Source organism: Ascidia mentula, chromosome 4, assembly GCF_947561715.1.
Source record: "Ascidia mentula chromosome 4, kaAscMent1.1, whole genome shotgun sequence".
NCBI lineage: Eukaryota > Metazoa > Chordata > Ascidiacea > Phlebobranchia > Ascidiidae > Ascidia > Ascidia mentula.
The window spans coordinates 21453824-21481608 of record NC_138569.1 but is presented as its reverse complement, the minus strand read 5'-3'; the positions used below and the strand labels follow the sequence as shown (position 1 = coordinate 21481608).

General features: G+C 37.6%; 2 protein-coding genes across 4 annotated transcripts; one reads left to right on the top strand and one right to left on the bottom strand.

Moving 5' to 3' along the window:
• Positions 1 to 1042: 1042 nt before the first annotated feature.
• On the bottom strand, positions 1043 to 7684 carry LOC145898957 (uncharacterized). Its single transcript, XM_082987650.1, has 13 exons — positions 7530 to 7684; positions 6614 to 6798; positions 5739 to 5886; positions 5270 to 5436; positions 4723 to 4861; positions 3208 to 3366; positions 2957 to 3130; positions 2754 to 2862; positions 2547 to 2658; positions 2126 to 2412; positions 1824 to 2014; positions 1423 to 1701; positions 1043 to 1271 (listed from the first exon to the last, which is right to left on the bottom strand). The coding sequence occupies exons 1-13, from the start codon at positions 7603 to 7605 to the stop codon at positions 1159 to 1161; spliced, it is 2139 nt and encodes a 712-aa protein (XP_082843776.1). The 5' UTR covers positions 7606 to 7684; the 3' UTR covers positions 1043 to 1158.
• Positions 7685 to 8429: 745 nt separating this feature from the next.
• LOC145898951 (uncharacterized) lies at positions 8430 to 20579 on the top strand. Of its 3 annotated transcripts, none has more exons than XM_082987635.1 (31): positions 8431 to 8931; positions 9754 to 12057; positions 12119 to 12339; positions 12400 to 12531; positions 12664 to 12819; positions 12892 to 12954; positions 13161 to 13395; positions 13455 to 13639; positions 13950 to 14021; positions 14080 to 14274; positions 14842 to 14913; positions 15013 to 15207; positions 15281 to 15352; positions 15643 to 15837; positions 15921 to 15995; positions 16066 to 16236; positions 16321 to 16392; positions 16619 to 16813; positions 16877 to 16948; positions 17046 to 17240; positions 17547 to 17618; positions 17786 to 17962; positions 18283 to 18354; positions 18440 to 18634; positions 18741 to 18812; positions 19255 to 19449; positions 19517 to 19588; positions 19687 to 19872; positions 19976 to 20047; positions 20202 to 20394; positions 20508 to 20579. In XM_082987635.1, the coding sequence occupies exons 2-30, from the start codon at positions 12030 to 12032 to the stop codon at positions 20280 to 20282; spliced, it is 3795 nt and encodes a 1264-aa protein (XP_082843761.1). In that variant the 5' UTR covers positions 8431 to 8931; positions 9754 to 12029; the 3' UTR covers positions 20283 to 20394; positions 20508 to 20579. The 3 variants fall into 3 exon arrangements, with proteins under 3 accessions (XP_082843763.1, XP_082843761.1, XP_082843762.1); XM_082987636.1 differs by having other exon boundaries at positions 8431 to 10434; positions 11963 to 12057; XM_082987637.1 differs by lacking the exon at positions 15281 to 15352 and having other exon boundaries at positions 8430 to 12057.
• Positions 20580 to 27785: the final 7206 nt, after the last annotated feature.

Genomic DNA, 27785 nt, shown 5'->3' with positions numbered 1-27785 from the left:
AAAAATATTACTTCAGTATTGTCATTTTTGTTTTCTTGCACGCCACCTAGTGATCAATAACGAGTTAATATATTTTCCACACGGTGTCGTCGAAGAAATATTTAGTACAGTCATGGCAGTTGTCAGTATTTTGCTGACATAATACAGACAACTGCCATTTCAGGGCGTCTTCCAAGTCCAACGGTTTCTTGCTGAGCCAAGCGGGTTTAATCACGCTTGCTTGAAGATGAAAAAGGACATCTAAAAGCACATGTTTACGTACTTCAGATTTAAATGACCTACTTAATAAATATTAACAAAGTTCTGCAATATAATAAACGCAAATACATTGATTAAAGCTTTACACTTGCAATGTGACCATCTGGCATATGAGACAAGATCAACGTCATCTGGTTGGGTTCGTACAACGTGGGGTTAATCTGGCACGGCTGAAGATGAGCTTGTAACAAACTTTTGCTTTCGCTTCTCAATAATTTTTTTACTCGGGAATCACCAGTTTTTGATGGATTGCGCATTATACTTCAATATTATATAATCTCCTGTCAATCTACCATTTTATAAGTCATGTTGGTTTGTGATTGGCACTCTACAGTGTGACGAAGTCCGCGACGTCTTGCGTGGCTGCTATATGCAGGTTTTTAGATGAGGTCGCACAAAATGAGTTAAGTCGACCTTGACTGAAGGTGAACACGCAACGAACGTTAAAACAGAGTTGTCAGCAAAAATGTTGCCCAATACGTCATAACCACATTCCATAGGTTTTATTTGATCAAGATGCCAAGTCTTGGTTGAACACAATTTGACATTTACATATGATGACGAGTTGTGTAAGTTGAATAAAAATAATGTGTGCTTAACAAATCTGTGGTTATTTACCACTGTCTATGACAGCAGCTGCTTTTTGAGCTTCTCGCAACTTCAAAGGCATCTGGGGGTAAATCTTGTGTTTAGAATGCGTTCAGTTAAACTTTTGTAAATTAGCAACGTCTCCTATTAATCAATTATTGCACTGTTTTCAGTAAAGTTGTGTACAGTATCCAACCAACTTTTGTTTGATTTATTACCACACAATGCGCCAAATTTTCGATTATATTAGTAAAGTAGGCTATATGGGGTTAATTTCTAGTGTATTAGTTTAGACGTATTAGCAATACAGCATTAGTTGAAAGCACACCCTTGGTTCACAATTTTGTTGACGTATTGGTAGTTGGAAAGAAATTCGCTGTAAACTTTGAAATCACGTCGGTAGTATTGATGCATGAACTCTGGTTCTGTAGAAATGTATCAAATGTTAGGACTAATTAATTTTCTTTATCGGATTAGGAAGATTAGGCTGACAGAAAATCTTCTTCACTGTTGCAATCATGCACAGCTTAATCAACAAAGTTTGTAGATTTCAACGAGTCGACTTTGATCACTTACTTTCATATTCTTGGTCATCACACCAACAGAAGAGACAGGTTGCCGAATCTTTGATACAGTTTCTGTAGCTTGTAGAGTGGCACAAGTTGTAGGGTACGGTAAGACACGAGGGAGTTTGCTGAGGAAATTCGATCCCGTTCTGAGCCACCCATCGAAAGTAAGCAGGAATTTGAGGTTGTACAATTTCCCATCTCCACTTCACGTAGTCACAGAACCAAGCTTTCCTCTGCTCGCATGGATGTGGTGACGTATAATAGTGGCTACAGTTGATCAGCGGACCTAAAGCGAGAGGAATTATCTTTAGCTTCTTTCTTAAGTAAAAACATCACAAATTACAACTATCTTCACACTCGAAGACATTTTATTTACTAATAAACATTTAGTTGATTAGGAAACATCACCTGGTTCCCCGCATTCCGGCAGTTGTATGTTAGCAAACTTGTTCCTAACTATTGTAAAGACTTTCGCTATGACAGGATGCAGTTGTATGTAAGGTCCAGTTAACAGGTTGTTGACGAATCCGGGAAACTCCTCAAGATCACATCTTGTACCAATCATGTATTTCACGTGGCTCGCGAAGTTGTTAAACGATCTGAAATTTGCAAAAACGTCGTAACTATTGTGTCGTCCTGTGGCCCTTCTGAAGCTCATCAACAAAAATATCAATGTGTCAGTGTAACGCCAATGCAGACATTTTGCTTACACGCATAGTTGTTGTTTTGTGGTCGCCAGATTGAAATTTTTCCATAGGTCAAGACTTGCTGATGTCAAGTTTCGAATGAAACCTTCGTCACACACGGGATTGGACAAATTACTGAATATAAGATCTTCGACACTTGGTAGTGATGGAGAGTAACCGTGTATTGGACATATGGAATATTTGATAATATCTTTTATGTTAGCTAATGTTCCAGGCAATCCAAAAAGCTTTTCAATCATTGTGAAAAGATCGTCAAATGTTTTTGTAGTGTTAGAATATTGTCCAACATCCTATCAGAATATATGAGAGATAAAAATTATACAAAACCCAGAACAGGTACTAACTTAAATGGAAAGTATTCATTATGTTTGTTTCCCAGAGGTCGGGATTGTTTGAAAATCACAAATAGAAATGTTGTAGATACCCTGTAAATTTTACGAACTTCCGGATAAATGTCAAACACCGTGAAACATGATCCACTGAAACATTTCACTCCAACACCAGCCATGCATGACGCCATCTGGTCGAGGTTATTTCTATAAACGTAAATGTTTAATAGATTAGCAACCCAGCAAACTGGTTGCAAGCCATTCATTTTATGGTGTTGTTGTCGTTTTCAAATCGTACTTACAAACATTTATTTTGGTTAAGGTAAGGAAAACCATCGAACAGAGGTTTTGCACATTTTTGTACTTCGTGTAAAGTTTGTCGGAAAGAACAGTTGGGAAGTAACTTAATATCTGTTGATATAACAATGTATATGGTTAAACTTTTTGCACTTGTTTTAAAACAATATTGAGTTATTGTTATGAATGTATTCTAAGCTTGTCCTACCATCTTCTGACTCTTGTGGGCAACCATCCGGTTCTCTGAATTCATTGCACCAAGTGCTGTTGCAGACTTGATACGTGCAATTGAGATATTGAAGTCCGTGATGATCAGAGGCTAACTTACAAAGATCCAAGGTTGTCAATGTTTTGTTCAAACAGATTCCAGCTTGTGTTGTGACTATCAATAAAGTTCAAGCTTAACCAATATTCATATAACCGACATTGATATTCTGGTATTTTTTGAAACAAACTTACTGTTAACTCCATATTGATTTGTGAGAAGTTCGTACTTGACACATATTTGATCCAAGTTTTCACATTCAACCAACGTCATGTTGTCAAACACAACTGTTCCATCTGGAGTTTGGGACCGAGCGCCAACATAACATCCCAGTGGTTGAGTTTCTCCGCAATCTTTAAACATAAACCATGTAATCTGTGAAATTATGCCATGATCGCCTCCACTTACATGCTGCGTTTGATTCAACAACTATCACACTAAGCATAAATACAACTTTTCTATCCATATTTTGAATTAGGAACTGCAGTTCCGTAATCCGTAAAAATGTGACAATACCACATCAGCGAAAAACCATAGCTTCCAAGTAAAGATTTAACAGCAGATCTAAAGTAACATCAAGTTTGTGAACCACTTCATGTTGGTCATTCCACATAATTTAGCTTTTTAACTCGATTTTCTGCTGAGTTATTGTCTGCAAAATATCCCAGAACCTATTGAATTCGTATAAAATGCTTCAAAGCCCCTTGGATTTATGTCGAACAAAACTTGGAATTCGCGGCAAAAATGCCATAATTTTTCAATAGCTTTTTATCCTCCTTAAGCGTGCTACAACTTATCATTGTCATTAAATTTAATCCAACTTTAACATTCAGCAAACTTCACACAACCAAACTCATCAGATCAGTTCCGCTTGGATCGCACCGGTGAAATAAAAATAAAAAATTGTTTTTGTACGAGTTAACCTCTGTATTTCGTCAGGAATATTATGGTCCAATCAGTCCCAAATTTGTCGCAACAAAGATTTGCGTTGGAGGTTTTACCAATTATTCCTAAATCGAACCAATTACAATCACATTCTGGAAACGTGCCGATAAACTCATAGAGATTCACAACGATTGAATAAAATCGCATCGTGCGTTTTAGCAACAGATTTTAACCGCGCATATATTTTTTTGCTTTGTTGTTGTTTGCAACCAACAAATTGTCAATATGTTGAGAGCTGAATTTGAAAATGACTCTTTAAATTAAAGCGATTTTTCTTTTGCAACACTTACACCCTATGACCGTCTTCATACAATCAGGTGTGGTTTTAACTGTCCCTCGACTTCTTCCAAATAGTCAGATTACATTTCTCACTTTTGTAATATGTATTTTGCGGACGATGCATACCAAATGAATCTAAATTAATGGTCTGCTGTAATCACAATTAACCAGTTTTTGCAGTATTCCTTTCAAAAAAAAATTTAAATGTGTAGCAATAACTCGATTACGGTATATACAAGTTAATTTTGTTTACTTACATCCTGCTGATACTCCTGACACTGCCACAAAAATAATATACAGAATATATCCATACATGCTTGTATGCGGAGACTGTTTAAACTGTGCTTTGTGATCACACAGCTGAATAAAGTAGGTTGAACTTATGACTAAAAACTGTGTAAACTGTCACTCGATTTTCGGCGTATATTTGCCCTCATTTAGCTCCCGTTGTATGTACCCTGAAATGCATGCAAATATCTAATCACCTGTGTTAACCGACGAGTTCACGATATCCTTTGTACCCGACGAGAAATAGTAGATTCGCACTGCCGATGTAGATGAAAATGTTTGGTTGACAGATTGACCTCCGGTTAGATTCACAGATAATTCGCTCCCTTCGTAAATCTGTATGGATAGAATTTCTTTGTTCCGTGTAAAAATATAGACATGAGTTTTAAAAACGGCGTCCTAGATTTGAATATTTGGGTAAGAGGTACTGGTTTCAAACACACTGTATTATTTTTAAAACCGTTTATAACTATAACCAAACATGCTTTTAAAACAACCGCTTTTTTCGATAGGGTATTCGATAGGGTACCTTATATACTTTTATTATCGAAAACATAAAAAATCATTTGACGACAACCTCATTCAACGCGTCTACACCTTTACTTTACTTTACTTGGTTTTAGCTAAAAAAAACTATAGATAAATAAATTAAATCAAGAAATAAACCGGAAAAATTGTGAACTAACACAAATCACTTATGATACTATGCATAGTAGGTAACTGGATTTTGGTCAACTATGTAACCTCAAAAATACTATTGCTGTCATTCTGCAACGTGACTGCGGCTTTCAAGTCTATTTTTGATCCATTGGGGAAGAAATTCCACCCACACTGCTGGACACCCTTGGCACCGGAAAGATCCAACGTTAGCTCTGTGTTGTTTGTTGTCTGGGTATATCCGCAAGTTTCAACTGTTAAAGTAAGTGTTTGAGCGTGTAATATAATCAAACAGAAGTAAGTTATTTTCTTACTATTCAGTACTGCTGATAAATACCCAAGGTGATGGGATACTAGGGTTCATAGACTTTAATGAAGCAAACAAATATTTTTAAGTGCGCTTTTGATGTTTATCACGCGGTTTAGTATTTTGCAGTAAATACGTGTAGTTTTGATGCTTCCTTTAAACAGCTTTAAATCGCGGGGAAATGAGGTTGGTTGGTCATTTTAATTACAGATGACAGTATACAGCTATGGTTCACACGTATTGACACACCTTCCATGTATTGGAATAGAAATCCTTCGCGGTTTCCAACAGATCCATCGCTGTAAAAAACAAGTCTTGCTGAAGAGCTGTGAACTACGATGTTTATGTTGCTTGTGCTTCCTGTGTAATTTCCAAGTAGATTGTTGCCATCAAACACCTGCATGAAATACTTGAATTTTTTGACCATTCAAGACTTAAATTTGGAGTACAAATATTTCGCACGAAACACTATGTTTCGGTTTGATTACTGTATACATATAAAGTGCGATTTACATTGAAGTTAATTGCAAACAGAATGTGGATGCTGATAGCTACAGCAGTGGAGTGCCTGTGACAGCGTCAAAAAAGATGGCATACTCTAATTGGGAATGATTGCATTTATATGGGCAACCAGTTGGTATTGTGGCAAAAACGACACACGGCACCAAATCTTGTCTTTATGCTTTCTTTGTTCACCTGTGTTGTTTATTTAAATCACTCTTTATTACTTTTATGTTGTTTTTCTATGTTTGCCCCGTCCCGTGACGCCCCACTGATTTATGTGTGAACCGTTGATTGGTTGATTGGCCTGTGCAAAGAGGTGCTTTCTGTATGACCGAGTTAGGCTGGAACTAGGCGTCGTGCTGTACGGGTTGTGAGTGTCGCCAAACGAAAAGAGATCGGACTTGTATTGGCTTTTACTGAGTATATGAACGTTTTATCGTCGTTTTAGCTGTTTATCAAAAGAGACGCCCATTTAGTGATACCAGTGGCTTTCGTGGTGAGCCGTTACTGCAGGGTCCGGGCCGTTGTTGAATTAGGAAATAATTCCGTGACAGTTTTTAAGCAGTTAGTCGGTAAACTGAATCAAAAACACATGCAAATGTTTTCACCATTGCTTATACCTGCAATCTATCGCAACATGTTTCCAAATTGAGGGTCACAATTTCAATATACAAGCTCCTGCATGAGTTTTGAGGGGTCAGGTTCCACGTGCAGTTCGAGTTGTTTTCATAGTAATTGGGATAGCCGATAGAGTAGGCTTCTTGGGTGCTACTGTTTGCCACCAAATCCCCACCACATGTCTGTGCTGTATCATAACAAGGTGTGATTATACTAAGTTTGACAACATTAAATGTATATATTCCGAAATCTACCTTTTTTCCAACGCCACTTGTGCGTGACACAGGTGGAAACTTCACGTTTGCAAAATTACAATATCAAATAGCCTGATGTCAACGCATTTATTTTCAAGAAAACTTGAAAATAAATGCGTTGACATCAGGCTATTTGATATTGTAATTTTGTATACTAAATTTGGTCCAATTGCCTGCGTTCAATGATTCAGTCATGTGCGTATGTTTAATAAAAAGTCATCAAAATTTTTTTGTGGTCTGTTCGCCATTAATCAAGCGTTGCCTACTTCTGTGGCCAATATAGACAACGGTTCAATCCAAACTAAGAATCTTACTATAAAATCGAAGGCTTTCTCCACTATTATATTAATTACACGCTTTTGGTAATTTTAAAATCATCGTTCAGTATTAAATTGCAATTATTTTATACTCACGTGAAAATAGGATACATATTTCAACAAAACAAACACTTTGATTCACTAAATACGTACAATTTAAATACATTGGTACTGACGCTGCCGGGCATGTTTTATTGCTAAATATGCCAGTAGAGCAGTATTCAGCAACGCACAATTTAATTTTGTTTTATTCAAGCAACGTTAAGCAGCATTTTTAGCACTCAAAATAGTTTGTCACATGGCCAAATGCACAGAAGCAGATCAAGGAGAAATTAAATGCATCTTACACGAAGAAAATTTCAATTGTCCCAGAATAAGGGCAGCGATACAGTAGGTGCTTGATTTCATCATATACCACTTCATAATCCACACGTTTGGCTTACACACAAATGCTATTTGTAAACACTGATACTTATTATCCGATATACACACAGAGCTGCAACGCACTGCAGACAGTAATAAGATAAATGTCAGTTAGAATACGCCTGCCCTACCCCCAATCCCCAAGTCATTCATAGCTTCCGCATAAATCACTAATGTGCTTAAAATACAACTCCACGTTAGTCACTCTTAGCATGGGTTAAATTGTCTATAAAAGTATTTTTCTCTTGGTATAATTTAACCTCGTAGAAAAACCTACGCTTTACTTACTTTACCATTTAAAAAAACCATCACAGTTACAGGCCAATGTTTTCAGCTTTAGCAAGATTGCTACACACTCCACATGTTGCCAGTGCTATGTTTTATACAAACAAACATAGCACTGGCAACATGTGTTTAACGATTATTGTTGGATTCAGCGTAATACTGGCCTTCTGTTTACTGGTCTTCTGTTTACTGTCCATCTATTCTAAGCCCAATCCTTACCGCCCGCTATGTTATTTGTCATTGCCGCATGTCTGCGTTACTTTTGATGAATAAACATGTTGTTGAGCGTGAGTACTCTACTCTTTACACTTTTGACTTTTGCAACTAACCCAAGTCTAAAAGCGTTAGGTTTTCACATTTTTTGCAGAGCGTATTTGTCACCAGGTATTGCATGGCTGCTCAAGCATCCAGCTTCAACCATGTCTATTCAGCTAAAATACTGTGATTTTTCGCGCTTGACTGAAAACACCCACGCACTGAACTGATGGTAGGTATTGCATTACAGCGTGCAGCGATCTAAAACACAGTTACAAAGTTTTTGTTGCTATGTCAACACTTTCAATTTAATTCCAAAATTTTGTTTTACTTATAAACATTTAGTTGATGAGAAAACATCACCTGATTTCCCGCATTCTGGCAGTTGTATGTTAGCAAAATTGTTCCTAATTATTGTGAAGGCTTTCGATATCACATGCTGCGTATATATGTAGGGTCCAGTTAACAGACAGCAGAAGTTGATGAAATAACTGTAGCAAAATAAAGTAAGGCCGGCGAATTTATTTGTGTAGACAAAGGCGTGTGTTTATGCATTTGTGTGGGGAATAGGTTTCACTATCTCAGAAACTTTTGTTTCAGGCTGAAATCTGTCAGTCTTGTTGAATTAGACAAATTTCGCTTTATTAAAAGCATTATCAGTGTCTAAGAAAAAGCCAAGCAAGAATTATGTTTTAAAAAAAGGAAAATCCCGCTATCGGGGAAAAAACAGCTAAAATACTGTGCTTATTCGCGCTTGACTGAAAACCACTGCGCACTGAACTGATGGTAGGTATTGCATTACAGCATGCAGCGATCTAAAACACAGTTACAAAGTTTTTGTTGCTATGTTACCACTTGAAATGAAACCCATTAAACTACAAATTATTGCGACAAAGCCCCCAAAAAAAATTTTCAGTGCCTCGTTTTCCTATTTTCATTTAAAGTCTGTACCACTAGGTTAGCAAACCATAAGTTTAATAAAACACGTTAGGTAATGTTAGATTTGCCGAAAATGTTGGACTTGCCTAATCTCTGATACAATTTCTGTATCCTGGAGAGTTGTTGGGTACGGTAGGACATGCGGGAGTTTGCTGAGGAAATTCGATCCCGTTCCAAGCAATTTTAAATTACCACTTCACGTAGTCACTGAACCGAGCTTTTCATCTGCTCGCATGAGTACGGCAGACACAGCAAAAATGTCTTGCTGTGGCGACGTATAATAGTGGCTACAGTTGATCAATGGACCGAGTGGGGCGTTATAGTCTTTAGCTTCTTTCTTCAAGTAAACATATCACAAATCAAAACTATCTTCACACTCCAAGACATTTTATTTACTCATAAACATTTAGTTGATTAGGAATCATCACCTGGTTCCCGGCATTCTTTCAGTTGTATGTCAGCAAAGTTGAAGGTCTTTGCTATGACAGGCTGCATACATATGTAGGTTCCAGTTAACAGGCAGCAGAAGTTAATGAAATAACAGTAGCAAAATAAAAACAAGGCAGACGAATTTATCTGCGTAGATAAAGGCGTGTGTTTATTCATTCGTGTGGGAATAGGTTTTAGTCAACATTTTGAATTTACTATTTTAGTTACCTTATTGTTTAGCTTGTCGTTGGATGCGAAGTTCCCTGGGCTTTAGTGCAACTACGGATCCATAACTACGGATTCTCACATCTCATTGGATGGATCAAAATCCCCCGATGCAAAACTTTGGATGTATAAAGCTTGCGGGGAGAGGAATTATGCATGTATTTAATTGTGACAAGTCGAAAGTTCGGCGATTTCTAATTAATCTCGCAACAGGAAAATGCTACTGAGTCAGCAGTTTCAGGGGGGCTGTTTGGCTAATTCTTCTCAAAAAAGGGACACCTAAAAGCAAATGTTTACGTACTTCAGATTTAAATGAATACTCGGTTACTCGGCATACTCAATTGATCGCTTGGTGATTATGTGAACGAGGAAAACACGAGGTAGTAAGCGGACAAATTACCAAACCACGTTTATCAGACCCACATATTCCTGTCCATACGACGAAGCGCAAGCGAAAAAAATTTACGTGGTGGCGCAATTTGGGAAATTCCACCCACCTATCAAATCTGGAAAACACCCGAATTCCTTTCTGCTCGACTTGCTGTGAAGCTCTTAATTTACTCAGTCCGAAATCGACCCCTTGAAGATAAAAACGTCCTGCCCGGTTCTGCCCGACTTGCAGTAAAATGAACGCGTCGCCGACTCTCAAGACAAGTTAAAACAAAATCCATTGTTTGAAAGTTTGCGGTGGTAGCGGTGAGTGAACATTATTAGAAATGTCGGAATTTTGTAAACCTGGTAAACACAATCGGGCGTTATGTAATAGGATTTATTGGTGTTGGCAAATGCTTTGCCACGAATTGCAGTCGAAAACATGTACAATTTATTACCAATATAATTTAATGATGCATTACATTACTTCAAATCGAAGTGTACTTGGATTGTGTTTTATATGTTGTGAGATTATGGGTGAAATGAGATGTAGGATTTGGTGAAAGGAAATAAACAACACGTGTTTCGCGCAAAGAATTCTGCTGTCGGTACTGATTTGGGTCGCAAGGTATTGGTGTTGGCTGATTATGTCGGAAATAGTACGTAAGGAATATTTGTGTGAAATGTTGTCAGTATTTGTTCGTTTACAAACTTTGCGTGACAGTAAATGCGTTCCAGCAATCATTTCAGTTCAGATATAAAAGGTTTTGTTATTATTTTACAAATGTTTTTGCAATTTACGCCATGTAATCAAGGAACTGTATAGTACGTAAAGTTAAATGCTTAGTGTCAGGTGTGCAACTTGACCAGTTATCCGTGCCATATTTGTTGTTAACTATTCATCGCCAGTCAAACATATGTAAGACGCACTTTTTTAAGTGATTTTTCGCTTAACGTTTAATTCGGTCGCATTAATACTCATGTAATTGTGTCATCAATTTGGAAAGTTGAATTGAAACATAATGTCAACGAAAATCTTGGCAAAATTTGAATGGGGACCATCTATTAGCTTGTGTCAACTCAGAGGACACCTTTTAGTTGACCCGAATACTCGGTGATTTCCAGTTTTTTTCTGGCCACGTATTTCAGGTTTCAAGCTTGTTGGCACACCAAAGCTAGGAAAAAACAACAGGACAACTCGGGTTTCCCCTTGCATTGAAAAATTCGGGTTACGTAGTTTGTTGTTCCGCATGACTGGTCGACATTCTTGCGCTGTTTGATCAAGCCACAGTTGACCCACACCGAGGTTCTGTAGCAAATTTATGCAATAAAATTCTAATATTTAAATTTACGATCGTGTTTGAGTATCTTACAGGACACTACGGCATGTGGACGAGTAAAACATGATGGTACAACGAGCCCACTTGTAATTAAACCTACTTTCCTGTGAGAAAGACGAAGCTCTGAGCAAAAAATCGAGCTCTCCGCACATTTCGCGTTGCACGTTTTGTCTGAGATTCTCAAGCCCTGCTTCGGTCTACTCACCGAACCGTGAAGCCGTAACAACTGAACCCATTATTTGCAGGTTGCGCTGCACCCTCAGCCCGAACACCATTCAAAATGTTTTCTGACAAACTCCATATAGCTTTATTATTGCGACTGTGGACTAGGTCTATAGCAAGTGGACAAAGTTGTATGTTTTTGCTGATGTTGTGATGACGTTTTCGCGTGAAGGAGGGTTTACTCGAATGTTTGTAAATTCTGAAATTTAACATTAGATTTGGTCAAAGGAATTTATGCGTGGTTTTGTCAGCGCTTGGAAATGTTGAAATAATAAATATTTTTACAAAAGGTTTCATGAAAAAATTTCTTTGAGCTACCTAGCACAAAAAGACACTGCACTCACAAACACACCGAAGATGACTGGGATGGAAATGGGAACGTTGGGTAATTTTCAAGATGAAATTATTTGTAAACTGTGTTCTTTTAAACGTGTTGATGACGACAGGAGAAGAGCGTGAATATCAAGCAGTGCAAATCGTGCTACCTGATGTCGATACAAATGGGGGTTATTGCATCAACGATCAAGAAATTGAAAGGATATTCGGGCAACCCAGTGTGGCTAACACCCCTGTTGCTATCTACTCCGTAACTGGGGCTTTTCGTAAAGGAAAATCGTTCATGATGAATTTCTTTTCACGATATTTATCTTCTGTGAACGAGAACGCGGTTAGAGATTAATTTTTATTCACCTGTTAAAGCTAAAAACCAGGTATTCTAACATTTTAGACTGAGGATTGGTTGAAATCGAAAGAAGACAAACTGAACAAAGGATTTATTTGGAGAGGAGGATCGGAGAGACACACGGAAGGAATTTGGATTTGGGATGAACCGTACTTTATTCAAACACCAAAGGGAAAAGTAAAATCCTCATGTCCACTTATTTTTTTTCTACTGTGGGATTTAATTTGTGTTATAGGATTTGATATTACTCTAAGCATACTTAAAACCCCTGAAACTACGGGTAATGATCACCAATCCTTGCATGTTTAGGTGGCTTTGTTTCTGATGGATACTGAGGGTGCGTTCGATCACCAAAGCACTGTCAAGAATTGCTCTGTGATATTTGGTCTCAGCACTCTTTTGAGTTCTGTACAAATATACAATGTTCAAAATCACATACAGGAAGACACTTTGCAGTATCTGCAGGTGGGGCGATTTTTTCCCATATATTTTCTTCAAATTCCTCGTTTTCATTCATTTTCCCGTTGATGATTTCAGCTTTTTACGGATTACGCCAAGGTGGCCAAGCAAAATGATAAGGATGAAGAAATGCCATTTCAAGTTAGTAAACCTTAATTACAATCCCAATTTGTTACAACATTTGCCTTTGGTAATTCCTTAAAAAGTAATTTACACAAAAGAATCAAAAACGAATTGCGTTGAAACACAACTTACATTTAAACGAGCCCAGTTTTCATCCTGCAGCGATCGATGGTTCGCCTTCATCCAAAACTGAATGGTGGATTCACATCCTCTTATTGTTATAGAGACTGATGTTTCTTATCCGCGACTGGTCAGACAAATCGTTCGCATATGGATTTAACGGGGGAAACAAATATTTAAGAGACGTCTTAGTGCCCCTGATGCAAAACCGTGACACAGCATCAGTTCGAAACGACTTTCGAAAATCTTTTGAGAAAATTACATGTTCTTTGATGCCTCATCCCGGATATGAAGTATCCGAAAGGGACGAAGAGCAGGCAAACGATATAAAAATATCTGGTAGGTTTGACCAAATTCACATTTATCTCAATTGCTTGAACATTATTGCTTTCCAACAGACGTGAGAGATATTTTCTTACAAACTGTCGACATCATGGTGCGGGAACTTTTTTCACCGGATAAAATTGTGGCGAAACGAATCAACAAAAAACCCGTGACTGGAATCGATCTCATCAACTACACACTTTCCTACTTTGAAGTATTTAGTAGCGGAACAATGCCGGAAGTGCAAACAATTATGCAGGTAACGAGAAACAAATTCCAGCCATCACATTTAACGTTGGTGCGAAATAAGAATATTTCCAATCCAACTTGTGTTTTTTGTTCTTCTTCGTGGGAATGATTGTAAAACAACACTATGAAAGTAAGACCGGCAGCCAACAAAGATAGTTTAATTGATTTTGACATAACACATACGAGTATGTAACACGATAACCACATGATATATTGCCGCACATTCCACAAATTACGCTCAGCTGTGCACGAATTATAAAGTTGCCATACATGGAAAATAAATATCATGTGTTTGTTCATGAACCATTTTTTCCCTGCAGGCCACGGCCGAAGCTGCGATTTTAAAAGTCATCCATGATTGCAAAGTCACTTACTGGAATGAAATGAATTCGGTAAGACTTCATAATAAACCGGCACCAACATCCAACTTATTTAGCAACTTTTTTCAAGAAATTGGGCAACAAATACAGAAGTAGGAGTGAGTTAAATTCACTCCACCTTGATAGCAAGACACAGGCTTTGAACCAGTTCGATGAACAACGCAAATTGGGGGACAAAGATTTCATTGCGAAGTATCGGAAATTGTTGGTCAAAAACATAGAACAGAAATTGACTGAGTTTGAGCAATTGAACAAGTCCCTTGTGGTAAGTAAAGCCATGATTATTACCGTGTCCTGATCACCTTCAAACCAGCTTAATTAAATTCTGCAAATTAGTAAAGTAGGCAGTGTCGGATTTGGTATAATGTAGGACTTACTTTAATTATCACCTGCTTTCTGGTACTGATTGCTAAAAATGTGTACTTGATATGATGTAATAACTGCTCACTGCTGACCCCTCGTGGTGGTCTCATCTAGGGATTCCAAAAGCGAACCAGTGATTCCTCTATCTTGATTCTTATCGCACCTAAATTTCGTGTCTCCTGGTATATACACGACCCTGTATGTCTGTTACGTATTCGGCCACCCAATAATTTATCCAGATTACCATTTGGTAGACCCCTAAGGGAGTTGGGGTTGGGCCACTTTTGGGTTTCCATGAATCCAAGGCCCTCATCTGCTGTGTCTCAACAAACGTCCTGCAGCGAAATACAGTTTTTCCTCGTAAAATTCTTTCGTGAGCAAACGATATATTTTATGAAGCGAAATACTACAATGAGTCGTCTACATTTCTGCGTTTCCTTTTTCGTTTCATTAATGTTTATATTAACAGGAAAATATCAAAGAAGAAGTACGGAACGTGATGGAAGAAGCAAAGAATAAATATGAGACTTGTATTGAAAAAGTGAGAGATTTGTGCATGAATTTTGTAATTTAAAATGTCATCTAATATTTGGAAGTGGGATTTCCTCGGATCTAAGACTGCAACTTGACTCATTTTCAGTACATTGGTGGTGAGTATGTGGATGAATTGTCACTAAGTAATGAAGATCAGAAGTGCAAAGAAGAGGTTTTGGAATCGTTCGACACAAAAACAACCAACCTCCCACAGGAAATTGCCGTGATCTACAAAACTCAACTTAAGGAACAACTTGCTCATAAATTTGACAAAGTGAAAGAAAATAACAAACACAAACTTGTGAGTTTTTCATCACAAAACAATTTTTTCTCTTTACAAATCCTGCCCTGATCATAAAAGTCCTAAATTTTAGGAGAGATACAAACAACAACTGGAAAGAAATTCTCAGAATGCATCCAACTCGTATAAACTAGAGATGGAAGAGGTAAGTGGTTGGTTGGTTGGTTGGTAAATGGTTATTTTAAGACCACCCTTTGGAGTGTGGTCTCATAACCATCCTTGATAGATTAACACAGAGATAACGCCAATGTAGTTCTTTTCCTGGTGACAACATTGCTTGACAATCACCTCACTAACAAAAGATATACACAATGTATCTGGATGAAAATGAAACATGCAAACGGCAACAAAATGTTTCGTGCTTTTTGTAAAGTCTTAAAAAATGCTTTATTAAAGAGAAAGCTTTCACTTTGTAACAAACTACAATTTCGACAGAAAACTAATCAGTGCACATTGTCCGACGATGAGTTTACTGATGTTCACAACCTTGCTGAAAACAAAGCCTTGAATGAATTTGATGCTGCATTCACTGAGAATAGCGATGACTACAAGAACATGGAAAGGAACTATTTACTCAAATGGATCCAACAGATCAAAGACAACTATCAAAAATCAAATGAAACTAGAAGGGTAAACGCTTTAACATTAGATCCAGTTCAAAAGATATATTTGACGTTTGTATATCCAATATTTAATAAATGGAATAATTTTAGAAATTGGCTCTGAAAAAAATGATATCGGAGACGTTGGAAGATGTGAAACAAGAATACGTTTCTGCAATGACAAATGTATGTTTTATACTTGACTGTAAAGTGTCTATATAAGTATTTTTTATTATGAAACGTATTTGTAATTTAGACAAACTATGTTGAAGAAGGCGAACTCGAACAACTACATTTGGAAAGCAAAACAAACGTAGAAGCTTATCTGGTTTCCAAAGACAATCTGTATGAGAAATGCAAGGACCAGTTTAACGCAATGATCGAAAGTGAATACAGAGAGATGAAAAGGGTCAACAGGGACACAAAGGTAATCTTACTTTGATTTGCACGATTGTCATGGACCTTCTGTAAAGAGTTCGAATCTTACATAGTTCGTTTATATTTGCATTAGATAAGATTTGAGCAGGAAGGAAGATCCGCTGTTCGAAATGCTAAACTGGCTTTTGAAGATTGCCTACGCAGTGTAAGTTTGGTTGCTATATTGCATTACTTTCCCACGTTTGACGCTGGGGCTGGCGTGACTCATTACGCTCAGTGCAAGACTAATTTGACGACTAAACGAGCAATCAACAAACCTTTAATTATTTTATTAAAGAATTCTTATACTGACAACATTATGCCTTTCCGAAAGTATGAAGTCTTAACCAAACGAAACTGTAACTTATGAGCAATGTTTATTTTTTTCATAGATTACGTGTGGAAAATATGTTGACCAAACTTCCCAACTTGAAGTTGAGACGAAATCAAGCTCAGAAGCCTTCAGAATATTCGAAGAGGAATCAACAAACTTACCGCCAGAAGTTAAAGAAATCTACCGACAAGAACTGGAAGAAACCATGAATCAGCAAAAGGATGAATTCAACCGGAACAACAATGACAAGCTTGTAAGTTAACGAGTGTGGTTTGGTTTTAATTCAATTGTGGTGACAAAAATATATGGATTTCAGGAAGAAATAAAGATTTCACTGGGGAAGCTCACGGATCTCTGCTATAGAAATTATGTGCAAGCAATGAAACCGGTATAATATTATGAAATCAACGAAGTTTTAGTTTAATTACAAACAAAATTGTGTGTCACAACATGAGCATAAGTTGTAAAAACGATTCCTTGTGTAGAAATGTGCAGAGCAGATCATGTCCGATGAAGATTTTAACGAAGCTCACAAGAAAGCAAATACCGAAGCATTGGAAACGTTTGAAAGCTCAGATGTTGGTTTGAACACAACTGAAAGAAGCGAGACAAAGGAAAAACTTCTACTGCGAATCAATGAGCGTCAAAGTAAATTTGAAGCAACCGTTGAAAAAAACAGGGTAAGGACACACATCGACTGTTGCAATTTTTATTGAGACTTGTACGATAGCAACTGCATGAAAAGGCGATTTAATATTGTGCAGAAACCGTGTAACGCCTATGTAAACAAACGTTAATATTGATTCCACAACATCTCGTAAAATCGTTTTGGGTCATCCTGTATATATACAGAGCATCACATTTTGGGGTTACGTCAAATGATATGTTATTTGATATATTTAGTACCCAAAAGCATCGAAAGCCTGCAGTCAAACCAAACCTGGGTGAAACAAACCTGCTCAGTTATTCGGTAATATTTATTGCAGGAAGAAATGGAAACTAAGACAAGGGAAACCCTGAAGGCTGCAGCAAGTGTTTATTCCTCCAAAATGAAAGAGGTAAGAAAGATAAGATCACAGGCTGCCAACTGCCCTACCGACCGATGCGCTTGTTGTTTCAAACACACTGGACTTGACACATAGCGCCCTCTGACGTATAACAACATTAAAGTTGTAACCATCAAACAAACGATTTATGAATGAAATAACGATTTTTTTGTTTTCAGAAATACAGTCAAGGTTACGTCAGCGAACAAATCCTCGAACAAACATCTGCGAAAAGCAAACAAAAAGCCATGAAAATGATCAGTTCTGTCAAAGACAAAACAATCGTGAATAAGTGTAACAAACTACTAGAAGCCATCATTGACAGCGAATATGAGGAAATCAAAATGAAAAATAAGGTTTGTCATTTAAATATACAAAGTATTTCAGCGGTGACCAATTTTAAAAACAAATCTTAAAAAAAAGTTCTTTCTGAATTATTGATTTTACGCTATGAAGAAAATGACTGTGGATTTATAAATCTAATCACTGTTTGTGGCATGAACACTTTTTTTCCTTCTATCAGTGTTGCCCTTCCGTTCACTAGATATATTCTAAAAATTCAATTTGATACTTACCTGTTTTATAGTGCAAGTAATGTCTAGTTGTTTCACAAAAATATTATACTGCGACACGGTCTATGTAAAAAGCCTCATCTAATATAAGAAAGTGTATGTAGGGGCGAATGGAGCAAGAACTTGACGAAAATTTGACAAAAGCTGTGGAATTTCACGCTTCTGCGTTAATGAAGGTATCATTCACATGTAGAGAAAAACCTGGAGCTTTCGGTAATAAAAACTGTAGACGTCCTTACTCATAAACTGTTGGGTTTGTAGGGAAGTGGCGGGAAGTATGTGGAGGAACGTTTGATGCCAGGATTGGAGCAAAGTTGCCGGGTTCAAGCTCTTCAATTTTTAAAGAAGGAAACCAAACAATATCCAGGAGAGGTAGTTGCAAACTATCAACGTGAACTGGAGATCCAGTTGTATCAGGAATGGAAAGAGTTCCAGGAGGAAAATTATCATAAATTTGTAAGTTCATTGTTGCAAATGTGGCAGACATGCATTAATTTTATTATGATTTGAGATATACATGAAATATAAGATCCACAGCCAAAAGGCGTCTCGAAATTTTCAGGTTGAAATGAAACTCGATCTTGAAAGGGAAGTGGAGTCTGCATCTAACAAGTATCAAGAAATTATGCAGGAGGTGTGTTTACCATTGTTTAATGCCTGGGATTACGTTCCACTTGAACCTAATCTAGTAAAAACAAACATTCGGTGAACTTTGGCATTGAAACATAATCCTTCTATTTTGAGACCTTTAATTCGAGCTTTGCTAAAATGTTAAACAAGGCCAATTGTATAAATGACGCAATAGGGTCAAGACTCAAACGCAATTGAGAATTTAATATGGGGATGACCGTGGTAATTATTGCTAACACCTCTTGTATGGAACTAAACCCATTTAGCAAGCAAAAACCTGATCAAGATTTGTTTTCAGGACAGGCTGGGTTCTAATATCAGTTTTTGTAAAAAAAAGATAGATAAGGCATCTGCCACAGTGGCTGTTCCAAATATTTTTAATACAATATTTTTGATCGAATGCAAAATGTTATTGTTGTCAACCAGGGTTGCGTTTTGTTTTTAAGACTTGCTCAAATGAAGTTATGACCGATGAAGACTTTGAAAATCTTCATCTGAAAATTCAAAAAGAAGCGATAGAAGAATTCGTGAGATCAAAAGTGGGCGGAAATTCTCAACTAAAAGGTGAAGAACAGAAGAGATTAATCATTGTGATGGAACAAAGCAAAAGCAGCTTCAGAAAAGACAATGAAATACAAAGGGTGAGTAAATATAATGGTTTGGTTTTAACCTAAAAAAATAAAAAAAAGGTTTGTTATTTTTTTGAAGAGGAATGCAGAAGTTGAAGCATTGGAAAAATTAGAGAAAGCCGCAAAAAATTATCGGCTGGAAATTGAAAAGGTGAAGACACAGTTACCCCAATCTAATTTAACAATACTTATTATCCTCTTTCCAGTTGGTAGCACGACATCTAGAAACATAACTCGCACTTTTGACAGACTTGCAACGACAAATACATCAACGAAGAGAAACTTGAGCAAGCTCACAATGAGAGCAAGGAAAAAGCTGAAACAATTGTCACTTCTTTTGATAAGAAACATCTTATCAAAGACTTCATGTCAAAGTTCGAAGAATTAATCAACAACGAATATCAAAAGATACAGAACAAAAACAAAGGTTTGAAGGTAAAACAGTTGGTTTGCAAAGAGTTTGCGTCATTATGAAACACTAAGTTTTCTCCGACTCAAACAACTTTAAATTGTGGTAAATTTTTTTCTTACCTTGCAGGACAAGGCAATCAATGAATTTAGACAACGAAAACTTGAAGCATATGAGAGTTACCTCAAAAGTATCGACTATGTAAGTATAAATACGTATTTTAATTTATACAAGTAGACTGCTGTTATTATTTATTTATTTTTTAAGTTTCAGTAGGGAAAAACAAATGTAACGTTATTATTCAACGTCCCACCGCCTTTTTTTCAAGAAATTTTAGACTTTGTCTATACTTTAGGTAACTCAGCAATACATGGATGCAGAGGAGATGCAGGCTGTTCACCAACAGGAAATGGACAAGGGCATTGGAGAAATATAACAGGGGTGATGACAATGAACCTCAGACTGATTTTGAGTTGTTGAGGAATCGCTTGGAGGATGGAATGAAAGAACATTGCCTGATTATTGGCAAACGAAACAATGATTTAAAGGTAAAACTACATGTAATAAGAGCCATGCTTGAAAGTAACATATTCAAAAAACAAAGAAATTATATGAAATAAAGTTCTATTTGCTTAATTAAACTTAAATATCGTTGATACAGTGGATGCTTGAGGAAAAAGGGGAGAAGGTTTTACAAAACGTTAAAATGGCCTACATCAAGTTAATGGATGAGGTGAGTTGGTTTGAGTGATCACAACCAAACGTTAATTGCTTCTATGCAGATTTAGGTAACCGGTAAAAAATCCTATAAGAAAATCGCCAGGCCTAATATGCTATTCATAGTAAGCGTTTCAAACAACTACTGTGTTCATCATTAGTGCTGTAAGGTAACCGCTGTTGCAACTGCTCGTCTTTGTAGTTGCCTTTCCTCTTCTGTGCGCGCCTAGCTGTAATTCAGTTACCTTACAGTACTGATAACGAACACATTAGTTGTTTGAAACGATTGCTTTTACCATGAATAGCATATTAGCTGTGGCTTTTCTCTATCGTTTAATTAACTAGTTTTCAGCACTTAAAACCTTTGAAATCCTAACACTTCAGTGACACTTGTAATTCTAATTTCAAGATGTGCAATGGAACATACGTTGAGGCTTCGGGACTGCAAGAATCTCATCAACAATTTGTGAACGAAGTTGAGAAAAGGTTTACTGAACAACTTGGAGCAAGCGCTTCCGACATCGTCCAGAAATTGGTTGAAAAATGCCGCAATGAATTGGACGAACATTTCAAAGGCGTCGAAAAACTCAACGAAAATAACCGTAACATACAAAAACGTAAACGTAGAAAAAATTTCGAAAAGATTTTTGGAGGAATTGGTAAACTTGCCGCCAAGCTCATACAAATGCATTTCGATCAAAGCGGTAGTGATGATGATAGTGATGATGATGGTGGTGGTAAGAAGGACAAACTAGGCGAAACTATAGGCGAAAATGTAGGCAAAACAATTGGAAAATTTTTTGCCAAAATTGTTGAAAGCAAGAAATAGAAAAAGGTCGCAATTAAACCCTCATACACAATCCACAAGTAAAATAAAACAGTGGCAGAGATGTTATTATAAAATTTTTGATTATACTTCATGAGCCTGTAATGTGGGTTAAACTATGTTCATAGTTTATAGGAAAAGTTTTTGGCCCAGTGTCCTCTGCTCTGTGTACAATTTCTATGAATGGAGACATCCTCTGCTTAACTCACAAGAATTTTAATGTTTCTGTCCACGATAAATTGTATTTTTTCGTTTTAATATGTTCGCCCAAACCTGATTTTGTTTGTCGTGTCTATTTTGTACAGATGCCGTTTGTATAAAGTTATACCAAAAAAATGCATGTATTCCTTTGTCGCCGCACAACACATGTATATACTAAAAAAGGCCCAAAGCGTATAACTATATTATGACCGAGAGTTAAAACCAAAGTCATTGTAATCACGCGTTCAACGCATGTCCAAGTTGTGATGTCCAATAAAACGACATGGGAAAAAAGAAGAACTCATTTCCGGTTTAGGTCAATTCCTGACCGGACAATTTAATAGGAAAAACCTGCCGAGCTGGTGGCAGGTGAAAAAATTGTAGCCGGTAGAAGCAGCCACATTATAGATGTGTTATAAACGATGTAATTTGGGCAATAAAGTCATATAGGTAACTTAGGCAACCAAACTAACTATGTAAATCAAGTTAAAATAATTACAGACATTTCTTTGGCAAATAATAAATAAAGGTTGATTTAAACACAAGTACTTCTTTCGCAAATGATAAATAAAGCTAAAATAAACATAACTACTTTTAGTTATTCTGAAAACAAAGTCTACCTATACATAAATAACCTATTAGGGCACTTAGTTAATTAAGCTATATAAATAACTGACGTAATCGACCAAATCGGTCAACTTCAAGTTGCATTCAAGTTGCGCAACAACTCCAAATAAGGTATCAATACGTGTGGCCAACCGCAGACTATATAAGCAGAGCGACTAGCGCCTTCAAAATCAGTGTGTTTTAACTGTTGCTGTGTAAGGGTCTAGGCTGTTGGTTCTGCTTTATTACACTGTATAGGAGCCCCAATTGTACTGTACTGTACTTGGATTTATTCGTTGGATTATATCAATAAATGGATTTATGAACAACTTTGGACTGGCTTGAAGCTTGGTGGATGTATGTGTTTAGTCGGAAGTTAGACTATTTAGAAGACGCACAGACTTGTGTAAAGGAGTTCTTTAACTCCAACAGTAAACCTTGAGATAGAGAAGGCAAGTTGCCTACGAGGCCGAGTTGCCAACGAGACTCAGTCGGATCCCTTGGGGTGCGAGGCCGAGACGCAGTCGTACCCCACGGTCACCCAGCGGGGACATACCCCGACAACTGGTAAACCGACAACTGGTGCCCAGAAGTTTGGCGAGTTCACTGCACAAGTCAGTGTCATCAAAACTTGTCCGGATATTATTCCGACCATTCCCGGATTTAGCAGCCAAATTTCCCGCCGAACGGGTTAATTCACACCCGTTCCAGTTCCAGCAGCCTACCCAGCACAGCAACAGCAAGCAGTCAACTGCACCAGCCATTAACAAACAAGAAGACAACTTCCGGCAACTGTTCGGATTATACGGATTATACGGATTTATACGGATTTATACGGATTTATACGGATTTATACGGATTTATACGGATTATACGGATTATACGGATTTATACTGATTTATACGGATTTATACGGATTTATACTGATTACGGATTATACCCGCAACTGGTCTGCCCTCATTCTTTTCAAAGAAAAGAATACCCTTATCAGGCGCCAAACGGAATTACCTTACTATTGGATTTACTAAAGCTTGTTCCTAATTACATCCCATACGGAGAAAGAACACTGGAACTACAGGAAAGTGCCATCAGGAAGAACAGCTTATTCAACAAACATTTATTGCATCAAAACGCTAATATACAATCATCACGTTGCCGCACGTGGTAAAGTCCGCAACTTTGGCTGAGAAAGGCAATAAAAAACGTAAAACTGTACCACCTGGTAACTCAATTGCATCTAGAACTAGATATCAAACTCAAATAAGAGCAAGTATGGAAGCCCCAGTCGACACCTTGTGGGCTGAAAATCAAGGAAACACACTGCCACTTTCAGGTCGCACTTCCCCCAGACCAAACACAAATGATGTAGAAAGTTTGGGCAGAAACCCATTTAGCATACCTCCCTCCCAAGATAAGCATGCTGACATAAGGCCATCCAACACCGACCAACATGTTTTTACAAACGCACCTTTTCGACGACAAACGTTTAACTTCACAGCTGGAATTAAAATTCCAAAACTATGGTCGCAACACAACTACCGCTCTTATTTTCTGTACCTCGACCGATACTTTCAAACGTATGATATAATGGACGACAGAGACAAATTTGCTCAACTTTTGTCAGGATTTTCACAAGAACAATGTGCCAGATATGAGCACGTTATTGCACAGGCAGCTATTTCACTTACCCCTTATACAACTCTGAAAAATTCTTTAATTCGCTTGTCCACTGGAACAAGCAGCACAGCTTGGCTCTCAAAGCTGAAATCTTTGAGGTTAGACTCAGGTGAACTTCCTTCAACTTTCATGGGACGATTATGCGCAGTGTGCGCAAAAGACCCAATCTATGACGAGACAACACGCCAAATTGTGGTGGACAATTTTCTTGATAAAATGCCAAGGGACGTCAGCAATGTACTTCGCGCCCAACACCCAGACATATCTCTAGAAGAGCTGGGGTTGCTGGCTGACAGAATCATTACGCCAACTGATTATGGTGTACCGGAAGATCAGACACAAAACAATGAAATGCAGAGAATTACCGGTCAGATACAAGAACTGTTTACTGAGTTAAAGTCTGATATAAGCAATCAAAGACAACAAAGTCGCAGAAATTTTGTTGAACAAAACAAAAGTAACAATATGACCAACCGACGAAAGTTTTCATACCGCCCGACAAGACAAGAATATGCACAACAGTGTAGAAATCAAAACGGTTATTACGAGCCACAACAAGGAAATCACAGACAGCCCTTCCGACAATACCAAAGGCAAGGGCAAATAAATACTCAGTCTACCCAGCACCAACACCAGTCAACAGATGGCTTGTGTTTTTATCATGCACGCTTTGGTGACAAGGCGTTAAAATGCAACAAACCTTGCAATTACAATCAAGTCAATAATATCAACATCTGTAGGCCTATGAACCGACCGAATCAGATTCCAAAAGCACCAAATCGACGGCAATATTCCGAGTCGGCCTCAAACTCTTTGCCGCATGTCTACGACAAAAATAATAAAATGTCATTTCTGTTGGACACTGGATCATCCAAAAATTTCCTCCCAGTTACACAGCACCACACCCAAGAAGTTGAATCAGACTTTATTGGACCAGGCGGAGAGCCCATACCCTACTTTGGACAAACTGTACTCAACATTGACATTGGCTTCGGCAACATGCCTGTAACTTTCTCTGTTTGCAAAGTTAAAAGACCTGTTCTCGGATACTACTTCCTTCAAAAGCACGACTTGTTTATCAGACCTGATAAAAATCTGTTGCAGTCATCACAAAACAGGAAAACAGTTCAATTTAACATGAAAGAAAGCTCAAAGCAAATAAATACAGTGCTCGTAAAAGTTCCGCATCGAGACAGTCATGCAAATAACACTCTTATCAAAACAACTACAAAAGACAAGCCTAGTATTGTTGTGGCAAACACACTTGACTCAACAGACGTGCCCCAACATCAACAAAAAACTAAACTTCATTCTTCTTCAACTGCAGATAAATTGCCTCAGTACAAAACCAAAAAGGCCAGGTACCCAAGCGTCAGAAAACGCCAAAGTAGCAATGCAACAATTACAGGAGGAAACAATCCTCGCTTCCCAAAGCAGTCTTTTAAACCGCAACAAAAACTGCATGTCAACTCTCCTTTTTCCGGTGATGGAAGTAGGAAATATTTTTCCAAATTCAACTGCGAACAGTTTCGTATGCATCAATCAGAAGCGACCATCATGCGGAATGACCGCCATGAAATTTCAAGGTATGACTACTCCGGTCTTGGTGAAGTCATCCATAAAGTCACAAGACTTTTACAATTTACAAATATAGTGAGCCGTCTGTGTTTACTGAAGGCCGCATAAAATTTCCAACATCCGGCATCTGCACAAATGTTGATAAATCAACAAAGCACACTTTTTACATAGATTCGTTACATTTTTTATGTTTGACCCACCAAAACGTTATATGTGTTTATATATGTATAAGAACCGAATCAATGCTTAACACAATTTCACTCCGCCAATGTAATCTCATGCAACGTGCATCGCCTTTCTTTCTGCATCTCTCAAATCAGGATATAAATTCCTGAGGCAGCTATCTCATGCGACGCGCATCCTTCAACACGTAAACATCAGCAGTGATCAACCCCACAAAACCTTATAATAACTGAATGGGGTCACTCGATCAGCGACTGCGACAGCCGACATATTAATGCAATTGTGCTGTTCAAATAAATATAAGTCATGAGATCCCTACGTTTGGAATCTATTCGCGACAAGACTCCGTTCCACTGAACCTGATTTGGGCCCAGTCGGGTGACGTGGAATGGATCTTCTTGCAATAAATAACGTAGATCTTCACTTCATTTCGCGATTTGTATTTACCTCGAGGAATGCGAATTGCGTTTTTATCTTCAACACATAAGGCATTTTACAGCCATTTACAGCCTTGTTCATGAGGACACTTCTGTCCAATATCTCACTTTTTCTGATATCAAATGGCACCAACGTGGAAGTAGTTGGTATCCTATGTAATCACTCTTCCACAGTTCAAAATTTTGAAGCAATTTTTCAAGCCATTTCACGATACAAACAACGAATGCGCGTGTACCTACTTACACCTTGCTTGCAATTTCAATGGTGTAAAGCCTAATAACGCTATAAACAGTTTCGCAAAGCGACAAACCGAAATAATAAAAGAGATATATAGTCCACATAGTGGCAACTATTAACAATCAGACGCTTACTTAACATCAATTATACGCTTGTTACTGTGTTAATAACACCAGCTATCGCCTATGTATCAATGTAAAATTTGTGTATATGTATTCTCGTTGCTCTCCATAATGTACTAAAATAATCTGTGGATCTACAATTATATCTTTGTAAATGTCTCCTCGTCTAAACAATCGTGTCCCGTGATTGCTTTGTTATATGTATATATGTTACAATCGAACAACGGAAATTTGTGTAAATATATATATTTTGGTGTACTATAAAATATATTTGTGAGTGTACTTTGTACGTCGCTCTCTTCAACAGAACCAACAACTTGCGTTCATATATGGACCGCAAGTACCAGACAAGCGGGGGGGGTATTATGTCGCCGCACAACACATGTATATACTAAAAAAGGCCCAAAGCGTATAACTATATTATGACCGAGAGTTAAAACCAAAGTCATTGTAATCACGCGTTCAACGCATGTCCAAGTTGTGATGTCCAATAAAACGACATGGGAAAAAAGAAGAACTCATTTCCGGTTTAGGTCAATTCCTGACCGGACAATTTAATAGGAAAAACCTGCCGAGCTGGTGGCAGGTGAAAAAATTGTAGCCGGTAGAAGCAGCCACATTATAGATGTGTTATAAACGATGTAATTTGGGCAATAAAGTCATATAGGTAACTTAGGCAACCAAACTAACTATGTAAATCAAGTTAAAATAATTACAGACATTTCTTTGGCAAATAATAAATAAAGGTTGATTTAAACACAAGTACTTCTTTCGCAAATGATAAATAAAGCTAAAATAAACATAACTACTTTTAGTTATTCTGAAAACAAAGTCTACCTATACATAAATAACCTATTAGGGCACTTAGTTAATTAAGCTATATAAATAACTGACGTAATCGACCAAATCGGTCAACTTCAAGTTGCATTCAAGTTGCGCAACAACTCCAAATAAGGTATCAATACGTGTGGCCAACCGCAGACTATATAAGCAGAGCGACTAGCGCCTTCAAAATCAGTGTGTTTTAACTGTTGCTGTGTAAGGGTCTAGGCTGTTGGTTCTGCTTTATTACACTGTATAGGAGCCCCAATTGTACTGTACTGTACTTGGATTTATTCGTTGGATTATATCAATAAATGGATTTATGAACAACTTTGGACTGGCTTGAAGCTTGGTGGATGTATGTGTTTAGTCGGAAGTTAGACTATTTAGAAGACGCACAGACTTGTGTAAAGGAGTTCTTTAACTCCAACAGTAAACCTTGAGATAGAGAAGGCAAGTTGCCTACGAGGCCGAGTTGCCAACGAGACTCAGTCGGATCCCTTGGGGTGCGAGGCCGAGACGCAGTCGTACC